Below are 9,845 nucleotides of genomic sequence, written 5' to 3'. Positions count from 1 at the left end.
CTAGGAAAACAGCTGTAGAGCGCTAGCGGCTAGTTAGCATCGTTTGTTTGTGTCGTGTGTGTCAGCGACTTGAGCCCTTTCTTGAGCAAACTCCATCATCGCACAGCTACCCGGAGTGACCGACTTGGTGTCCGTCATCTCTCTATAACGATGAAATTCCAGTACAAAGAAGAGCACCCCTTCGAGAAAAGGCGATCAGAGGGAGAGAAAATAAGAAAGAAGTATCCGGACAGGGTCCCAGTAAGTAGCCAACATTAGCATGGTGACTCGGTATATGGGTGGCATTTAACTGGCGAACAGAAACGACGTTTAAGAGGTCGTGAAGAGTTGTAATCGTGCGATATCAGTCATCAGTTATTTCCCTCAAATCTTACATGGTGGTCTAGTCGGCTGAGAAGGCTAACATTAGAGGTTAACAAAAATGCTGTCGGGCGCAGAGAACAGGCCAGCTAGCGCTAGCTTCTTCTAATCCTTCCGGGTATTAATTTATGCTAAGCTAATACATATCGAGTGTTTTATCCTGTACTACACTAATCAATCAGCACTGCCCGTTTAGAAATATCAGCGAAAGAAGTAGGAGTGGATAAAAAGGGTCTTATATTAGGAACGTGGATGTAGGTAGCAGCGCAGCCTGGAATAGTTGTGCAAACAGAACAGGACACTTGTTTACGCCAAAGTGGCTCTCAGATTATTTCCACTAAATTTTGGTCCTAAAAGGCCGAAACGAGCTCCATCGAGGAGAGCTTTCTTGACATGAATCTCCTGAATTTGAGCCGCATTTTATTTTGCACAAGGCCTCTCATATCTTAATCTACTGATATCAGACAGTTATTTCTCAAGAATGCAACCTTCGGATTTTACATTTCTGATGAAAAGCACAGGTGATGCTAGATTTTGAATATTTCTCATTTCAGTGCCATCTAAAATCCCCCTTTTGAATTCAACTTCTTTGTATTTTGCTCACTTCTCTTTTTCTGTGTTTTCAGGTAATTGTGGAAAAAGCTCCCAAAGCCAGAATAGGAGATCTTGACAAGAAGAAATACCTTGTCCCCTCTGATCTGACAGGTAAGCGCAGTTTTAAAAGCTCGGTTCTATTCCATTAAAAAAGGACGCGTTTTATTTGCGATGCGACAGAAATAACTGTAATATCTGATCATCAGTGGGCCAGTTTTACTTCCTCATCCGAAAAAGAATCCACTTACGGGCTGAGGATGCTCTCTTCTTCTTTGTAAACAACGTCATTCCACCCACCTCAGCCACCATGGGACTGTTGTACCAGGTACCCGCTGTTGGTTTTCCCCAGACACGCTGCTCGCTGTTAGAAATCACACTAACGCATTTCTGTCTTTCTCAGGAGCATCACGAAGAGGACTTTTTCCTCTACATCGCCTACAGTGATGAGAGCGTTTACGGGAGCAGCCAAAGGGAAATCTGATCCCATCTTTTTGGAGACCTCTAAAGTTCATTCATTTAAATATTAAATCAAGCTCAGCAGCTTAGTTCCCAGAGTAAATATGTCAAATGCACTTTCACTTCCCTCTCATATCCATTTTTTCAAAAAGAATCTGCAGTCTGAATTGTATTTTTCTCCCCTCTATCTTTCACTAGCAGCTTGAGTTGCGGCCAGTTATTGGACTAGCGTAATATATAATCATAATTTAAGGAAAATACTAAAAATAACTTCCTCTTTGACAGGAGGGTATAGTTATGGCCAGACCTTTGGGAAGAGCCTTCCAAATACATCAATTTCTGATGCTTCTTAACACTGAAGCGTCCATATTTGTCTTCTTGGCCTGCAGGAGAACAAAAGTGTGTTGCGGTCAAAGCAGAAAAGAAATCATTTAAAGATGTTTTCCATTGGAATTCTGGGGAACTGCTTAATTTTCCCTAAGCAAAGTTAAGTAAATCGATCCCATCCTCCCGTCAGCTGCCACACCTCTGACCTAAGTAAGGAGTGTAATAGAATTCAGACTAAACCATCGTCTGCTTTCAGTGGTAAAGATATGTTAATTGCTACTATGATTATTGTTATTGTTGATTCTAGATGGCTTGATTTCTAAAGGTATTGTAAAGCTGAGTGCAATTTTCTCCTTTTTTAAGTTTTTTCTTTTTTTTAAAAAAAAGATTTGAACTCTGTATACAGCTGCATTACTCTTTCTCTCTGCTCATGACCGTACATGATAAAAATGTGAAGAAAACACGTTTTTGTTGTCTTTATTGAATTCATACAGTCATGTTTGCCCCGGGATATATGAAACTGCTGTTAGTATTAAAACTGTTTTATTTGGATGTAGTCAAATGGCAATATAGATTTATAGCAACCTGCATTAAATATTTGCCATCTGTTCAACATACAAATTACCCTCATATCTCTCAACAAATACTTCCGGCCAGTGTTATGTAGCCAAGAAACATTTAATCTTATGTTGTTTTAATGTAGGAAAAACGACAGTAAAATCTCTTTGACGCAAGATGGCGTTTTCTGTTGACTGTTGTGTTGCGTCCGATAAGGAACCCTCAAAGTATAAATACGCTGCTTGAGCAAATAGGATAACGAGTTTACGTTTCAGGGCCCCACCAGCAGAAAAAAACAACTCCATTTCCCACAATGCAATGTTAACGCAGGACAGGGCGGATGTCAGCACCGGAAGCTCACTGTTCCACCAAAAAGACGTCTCGGGTCTGTTTATACTTTTCCACCCAAGTTTTGGGATTTGGTCGGCTAGCCTTTGATTATATATCGAGCCTTCTACAACGTTGTTAACTCGAAAGGCATTTAAGTTCTCTTTTTACGACCCATACAGCATCAAAAGTAAGATTTCCTGCACTTTCATCATTAAAAAGATTCAAAATGCTCCAGCAAGCGCTAAGCGGCTAGCTAACTCGATTAAACTTTTGCCTTCCCGTAGGTTTAGAGCTATAACGGCTACCAGAGGTTTGAATATTTACACGCAGTGGTATAAACGGAACATATTGCATCGGCGACGCCTGGATTTACAAATAGAGCAGACCTTAAGAGTAACCAAATAGAGCTAGGTTAGCTACTAGCCAAATAGCAACGAGGCCTTTACACCCATTTATTACCCCCATGTGATACTCATGTGTAATGAAGCTATTTACGATATTGTAGCTACTTCGAATCACCTTCTAATAGCTGTTTTGATCTATGAAACCTCGCCAGCTGGCCCCTCCGCTGCCTGTCACCATGCCCGCCCTGTTGGAGAGACCTAAGCTGTCCAACGCGATGGCCAGAGCCCTTCACAAGCACATCATGAGGGAGCGGGAGCGCAAGAGACAAGGTGCTGAGTAGAATGCATAGAAATGCTTTATGGATTATTGTGTCCCTGTGCTGAAGAACCGCGATGTGATTCCATTTTTAGAAGAGGAAGAAGTGGACAAAATGATGGAGCAGAAGATGAAAGAGGAGGAAGAAAGAAAGAGGACAAAAGAAATCGAGGAGAGAATGTCTCTAGAGGAAACCAAAGAACAGGTGCCAATGTTGAGTCTAAAGCCGTCGGCATGTGTGCTGCAATTGGATCGCTGACTGTTAATGTCCAGGTGATGAAAATGGGTGAAAAACTCCAGGGGCTGCAGGAGGAGAAGCATCAGCTGTTTTTACAGCTTAAGAAAGTGCTTCACGAAGAAGAGAAGCGGCGCAGAAAGGAGCAGAGGTACTCCGGAGATCACTCAGCTCCACCGCTGTGGCACCAGCTTCAATTTCTTTTGTCTTTTCCAGCGATATTACGACGCTGACATCGGCGAGTTACGCTTCCAGCCTGCCCATGCATTCTGGCCAGCACCTGCTCAGCATTCAAGGTACTTTTCTCACCAATCTTCCGCTCGCCGTTTTCGACCGCTGCGAACGTGAGCCATGTCATTCTCTCTCTCTCAGGCAGCCCAGTGAGCCACAGCCGCCCCGGTGCTCTGCTTGGAGAACGTAGCAAACAGCTGTTCCCAGCTGCAGTAATTCCCGTGAGTAACGTGAGGAGTGTGAATTGGGATTAAATGCATTCGAAAAGTGGTGTGTAGGATCAGACACGGTTGATTGAAGGTATCAAAATTGTCATTCAGGCGCGTCACTACCAGACGCCTGGGTTCAGTTCAGCGTCAGCAGATCACGGACAGTTCAGCGGAGGCCAGGCGGTCCATGAGTCCTATGGTGTAGCTCAGGCTCAGCACCCCTCCACCTATGCTCCTGGACCCTCTGTGCCTGTTAGCTTTGCAAGCAGCTCTCAGATCAGAGGTAAAAGTCATTTGTGCGTGTATATTTTGATGGCCTCTCAGAATGACGTTTGTGTGCTTTAGACAGAAATGCTGCCCCAGGCTGAACCGCTCGGGAAGCTAATTGGATTTTATTGTCCACCAGGTGCATCTGCATTTCAGGCCATGCAGTACCTCCCCCATCAGCAGCCAGGCTACCCCGTGCACGGTCACTTCACATCCCAGCCGGGTAAGTTAACCTCATTTTTATCATCCTCATGGCCGCTCCGTGTCACACGATCGTGTTCTTCCCTATTTTGCACGAAGGATTCATTCCTGGAGCAGGGATTCCCCTCCAGAAGCAGCTGGAACATGCCAACCAGCAGTCAGGCTTCACTGATGCAGTAAGACAGACTTTAGGACAACTATACGATCTTAACGTTCACGTTTCAGGACGTCAGATTGGTTGTTATTGTTCGACAGGGTGCGTTAAGGCCGATGCCCCCTCCTGCTATCCATCCCTCTGCTTCTGGCCTGCTGCCCACCCCTTCCATGGCGGTCCAGATACCGACTGCAAAGGTGACTCGCCGAAACACAGCTCAGAGTTTTTTCGTTTTCAGGAGAAGGGTTGAAACCTCGAGCTTAACGGTGGTGTTTTCCCTCTCCCAGTCCCCGTTCCAGAGCTCTCCCCAGGGCGCTCCACGTCACAGCTTCCTCGCCCACAGCCAGACCAGTCAGAGGTTCTATCCCCACAGCAAGTAACTCGCAGTCGCCTTCACTGCCCATGGGATTTTTCAGCTTCACTCGGTTCTGAGGAAACCTTCTGGGTGACCGTCTGGATTTTATTTCCTGTAAAGGTTTTACTGTATTACGGAAGGCTGCAGTTCCACGTTCATTTGCCTAAACAGACAGTTTGTCATGTTATTTTAGCTCCGCTACTGTGTAAATAACTTGTACAAAGACGCCATAAGTTTCCGCTCAGTCAAAACCTGACAAAATCCTAAATCATTCACGAGACTTCGGTGTTTTTAAATCTGCAGCATCGCCGCCACTGTCCGAGCTTTGTTCCTCGAATAAAACCACAAACGCTACATCCAACAGTTTTGTGTCGTCTTTATTTTGGAGACATTCTGCACAGTTTGGACTCGATGTGAGAAGTAGAGGTGCCAAACCGGAACAACGTGCCTCCTGAAGCGGACTGCCAGAAAGCCTGCCTGGAGACCCTCCGAGGGGCCTCGCAAAGAACTTTCGAAAGGAATGGGATGGAGGAAGGACTTTAACAACTCAGGATGTTCTTTGAAGACAAACAGACCGAGCGGAGCGTCGTGTTGGTAACCTTTGTTTAATGGACAGGATTTAGGCAATTTTAATGTCAACAGAAAAATGCAGATCTCGAGTTGAAGCCCTTCATAATACGGGAACATATAAAAACAAAACGGTTGTGGTACGATGACCGTTCTTTCCCATAACCGTAGGAAGCTGCAGAATATTTGTAGGCCTACTCAGACTTTAACACCTGCGTGTCCACCAGGTGTCCACATACACATTTATTTAGCATTTGATACTTTCAATTGTTTTAGTGCTTTTCCTAATAGAACCCAAAGGAGGACCAATAAATGGAGTTGGGGAGCGAGTATGAAAACCCAAGATGAGAAAAATGAAGAAAAGAGGGAGAAAAGCATTGACCAGGCAATATCCCCTCCTCGTCCCCAGGTCCAGTGCATCCCGTTTGACCCTGAAACACAATTTCAAAAGTACGAAGAGAAAGAAAGGAAAGAAAAGTCAGAAGGAGGCCGGTGCGCAAGAGGGGAAGAATAAAAACGAGACGCATCAGGAGTGGACAGCATTCAACGACCCACCGTTCTGATCCGTGCAGCCCATAAATGTGCAACACAAACTGCGCTAACGAGCTTGCTAGGCTAACTTTCAGTAATGTCCAGTTTTACCAAGAATAAAACTCTAAAGAGGGCTGTTACATGTTCAGGCTACTGTCGGGACCCATCAGAGCCATTGCTGATCAAGCAAAACCAGGCCAACAATATAAAACACTTTGTATTACAGTAATCTCTCGATGTCCGGTCGCTTGTCTTCGTGTGACAATAATCCCATTCAAGTATTTATTTAATCAAAAATCACATAAAGTTATTACACAGTGTGGGGCAGTCATGTTAAATTTGGCCCTTTACATTTGCGGTTCCGTTTTCTTGTCCAGCCGGCGTCAAACTCCCTTTAAAGCTCTCCAGTGCGAAAATGAAAGAAGGACAGAAACGGTCTCACACACAACAACAACAACAACAACAACTACAGGCAGATCAAAAGTAAACAGTGCTCAAAAATACAACAAGCCTCCATTTATGTTATAGTGCTGCAATACATGCTGACAATAGCGCTACAGAAAACAAATGGCAACTCTGTTTCCTTTGTTTTCCGATACCGAAGGTAAAAATCTAAAATCCATGGATCCTGTGGGGTGGCGATGCCGTCCCACCCCGGGGGGCCCAATGCTGATTAATAAAGTGTGCGTGTGGTGTGCATGGCATCGCTGGGGGGGGCGCTCAGTGACGGGACACATGCTGCGGGGGGTGTCGGCACAGCCGCGGCGCTGTATTTACCTGCAGTGGCTCATTTACCCAAAGTTTTGACACTGATCGCAGCTTCCTCGTTCATTGCGTTTAGAACGGTGATCTGAAAGAGCGCCAGGCGGGTTTGGGTTAGTTCGAGATCTGCTGTGTTCCGACGCGGTTCGGTTTATCTGAGCGGGCACTGACCAGAATCTCCTCCCCGGCTTCGTTTTTGTTCTCTATCTCTTTGCCCAGGTCTCCGTCAGGGATCTTCAGATCCTCCCTCACCTCGCCGTTGTCATCGAGGAGGGACAGGTAGCCATCTTGGATTCCAATCAGCTACAAGAGGAGGTGAGATGGTCACATTGCGCCTGTCAGGAGTTCACGATTTAGCTAACGATCATCATAAGCATGAGATCTCTATCACTGACCCCCATAGCTGTGACCTCTGATCCCCTCGGGTCTCGATAACAAACCAAACTTCATACTTCCAACATTTGCAATACAAAGGCCGGGTTTTTCTGCCACATTTAAAGAGGAACAAGTGGGAGCCAGGAGAGCGGTCTCACCTGGTAGTCCATCCTCTTGATGTTGGGGACATCCATGTTGTGGGTTGAAGGGCAGATATCTTCATACTTCTTCCCGGAGAAGATGTCGATGCCAACCAGGTGCACCTACGCAGAAAAAAGGGATGATTTACAAACGTTTAAGACGTTTTTGTTGATTGTAACAGCAAGAGGAGCCACACGGGACCACACAACAGTCGCTGGTTTCAAGTTTATCTACTCAGATCCAAAGAGGGACGATCTTGACTAGTCAGTCATTCAGGGAGGGACGATGGGAAAAGTCAGAGACATCTAGAAAAGTGCTGTTCAAACCGCTTCTATCGACAAATTAATAACCTGATTGCATCTGTAAAAAATAATTACATAGCTGACAAAGCTCTTTGATTTTAGACACTGAGGAACTGCGACCCAGCCTCCAAACAGCATCCGGAACCGAACCGTCTGCTTTACCCACCTTGGCGTGGCCGTGCTTGCCCGTCTTGGAGGTGGACATCTCGACGATCTTGCAGGGTCGCCCTTTCAGCAGCACGAAGCCGTTCTTACGCAGGGCAGAGCACTGCATGGGGTAGGTGGAGGATGCCCCGGCATCGCCTGTCTGGAAGTCCAGGTCTGTATCTGCCATGTTTGCTGTGAAGAGGCCAACAAAACCAAAACGTGCGCGATTGTGCTTCGGCAACACTGACTAACTGAGGGACAGTGACATTATCCCAGCTCAATCGCACCTCTCACCAAGGATTTATTTATTTACCAGCTATAATACTGCTGAACAACTCTGTATTGTTACAACATTTAACCACTGCTGGCATCTACAGAGATGTCCTCCCATTCTGGACCACAGAAACTACCTTGTGAAGCCCAGAACCTCCCAATAGCCTGGATGTAAATATCGGCAGGTGATGTCGGTTAAAACTGGTCCTGTGAGCAGGAAGTTGCACTCGACGACTCAAGGCCGTGAACGCAACACGGCGGTGCTAAATTAAGCAACAGAAACATGGCACCTGTTGGCAGAACCAAACCCGGACCTGCCCTGCACCCAGAACTGCGAGGGGGGTTTCGAATTGTAGGTTAAATCGGGAATTCCGCGCTAACCTGCAGCTCAAGTTGCCGATTTAAAACGGGCCCCCATCGTCCAGATGAACTTTTATTCAGCAGGGGGGTTTCTGATCTTCAGCATGCCCCGAGTAGAGTCTAACGGCCAACGGCCAACGTTTTAAACACGACTTATTCGTGATAAAAGTGCGTGTTGTCGTCCGATTAGGTCGGTCAACAGAAAAAAAACGGGTCAAATCCGGGCCGCTAATCCGCACTCACGTCCCGCTAATCAAAGCCGGACAGGGGCGCCCACCGCGGAGCGTCAACGTGCCCGGCAGGTGGTAAAAACCAGCCTCCCGGAGCGATAAAACGGCGTATTTGTGCCGTTTCTGGGCTAAGCTAGTTGCGGCCTAGTACCGCGGCCCGCTGAGGATGCTGAGGCCCGAGTGACGGGGCTTTAAATCCGTCATGAACAACAAAAACAACCCCCCCCACCACCACCGCCACCACAAGGTCGGCAGGTGTCACCCTCAGGCCCGTTGAGGACCCTTCAGACTTTGGCCCCGGGGGGGCACCCGTGTGTCTGTGAAGCGGGTTCGGCCCGCTCGCTCCCGGTAATGACTAAGCTGATGGCTGCGGCGGCTCCGGCAGCTGTCTGCGGGCTGACGGTGGTGGTGGTGAGGGGAGGGGACGATGACAGAAGCGGTACCCGACTGACTCGGAGCAGATTTGGGGAGGATGGAGGATGCTGCCGAGAGTTTGCGGTAGTTGTGGATCCGCTGTGGGGGGGCGAATTTTACCGTAAAAAAAAGGCTTCAATCGGACATGGAGACACGTTGACCGCTCGGACAAACACACCTGCTGGAAGCCCGGAAAAGAAACCTACCCTCCCGGTGGCGTCTCTCCTCTGGTTAGAAATGCAGCAGCCTCTCGCCGGTGGTTTCCTCCCCCTTCTTTGGCTCCCCGATTCCGCGCTAACGGTTCGTCTGTTACCGTTATGCCTCCTTGTTGCTGATGTCGTCCCTTTTATTCTCTCCCCCCTTGAACTGATGGGTCGGCTGAGGGCTTTATTCCGCTCTCATTTCCGACCGCTCGCCTCTCGCCTGCTTCTAATCTGAGAGCCAGGTCGCAGTTGAGCTCCTGCAGAGATCCACGACTGCTGACGGGAACCACCGGGCCGAGCAGAACCACAGGCCGAGCTACGTCTGTGTGATGGGATTCTCCGCCTCCCCCCCCCCCATTCAAGCTCCACGACATGATTGATTATCTTTGTCGTTTTCCTTTGGAGCTGTCACAATAAAATCATTTTTGAAACCAGCGACTATTAAAGTCAACTTTTAATCTCTTGATATTTCAGAACCTCCTGGAATCATCCTTGTTTCTACTCACCTTAACGATCCGCACCTTTGTCGGATGTGCTGTTCACATTAACCTCCCAGCCAGTTCATGTTTAGTGGAAACACACACAATTTTCAGTATTTTCAGT

At 47.2% G+C, this 9,845-nt stretch overlaps 3 protein-coding genes across 5 annotated transcripts; 2 read left to right on the top strand and 1 right to left on the bottom strand.

Annotated features, from left to right (window-relative positions):
• On the top strand, window positions 1–1,532 carry gabarapa (GABA(A) receptor-associated protein a). Its single transcript, XM_011606663.2, has 4 exons — window positions 1–240; window positions 987–1,065; window positions 1,161–1,279; window positions 1,355–1,532. Exons 1-4 carry the CDS (start codon window positions 151–153, stop codon window positions 1,433–1,435), a joined length of 369 nt encoding a protein of 122 aa, XP_011604965.1. The 5' UTR covers window positions 1–150; the 3' UTR covers window positions 1,436–1,532.
• Window positions 1,533–2,582: 1,050 nt separating this feature from the next.
• Window positions 2,583–5,298, top strand: gps2 (G protein pathway suppressor 2). Of its 3 annotated transcripts, XM_029840128.1 has the most exons (11): window positions 2,587–2,680; window positions 3,182–3,299; window positions 3,381–3,490; window positions 3,559–3,671; window positions 3,737–3,816; window positions 3,893–3,972; window positions 4,072–4,243; window positions 4,367–4,450; window positions 4,528–4,604; window positions 4,684–4,779; window positions 4,870–5,298. In XM_029840128.1, exons 1-11 carry the CDS (start codon window positions 2,636–2,638, stop codon window positions 4,960–4,962), a joined length of 1,068 nt encoding a protein of 355 aa, XP_029695988.1. In that variant the 5' UTR covers window positions 2,587–2,635; the 3' UTR covers window positions 4,963–5,298. The 3 variants fall into 3 exon arrangements, with proteins under 3 accessions (XP_029695986.1, XP_029695988.1, XP_029695987.1); XM_029840126.1 differs by having other exon boundaries at window positions 2,583–2,680; window positions 4,684–5,298; XM_029840127.1 differs by having other exon boundaries at window positions 2,625–2,812; window positions 4,684–5,298.
• LOC101079370 (eukaryotic translation initiation factor 5A-1) lies at window positions 5,299–9,666 on the bottom strand. The gene is made up of 6 exons (XM_003966883.3): window positions 9,246–9,666; window positions 7,782–7,954; window positions 7,331–7,435; window positions 6,969–7,100; window positions 6,813–6,885; window positions 5,299–5,935 (listed from the first exon to the last, which is right to left on the bottom strand). Exons 2-5 carry the CDS (start codon window positions 7,947–7,949, stop codon window positions 6,823–6,825), a joined length of 468 nt encoding a protein of 155 aa, XP_003966932.1. The 5' UTR covers window positions 7,950–7,954; window positions 9,246–9,666; the 3' UTR covers window positions 5,299–5,935; window positions 6,813–6,822.
• Between the last annotated feature and the right edge of the window lie 179 nt (window positions 9,667–9,845).

Source organism: Takifugu rubripes, chromosome 8 (genome assembly GCF_901000725.2).
Source record: "Takifugu rubripes chromosome 8, fTakRub1.2, whole genome shotgun sequence".
Classification (NCBI taxonomy): domain Eukaryota; kingdom Metazoa; phylum Chordata; class Actinopteri; order Tetraodontiformes; family Tetraodontidae; genus Takifugu; species Takifugu rubripes.
The sequence above is the reverse complement of the archived record's forward strand: the minus strand, read 5'-3'. Positions and strand labels throughout refer to the sequence as shown.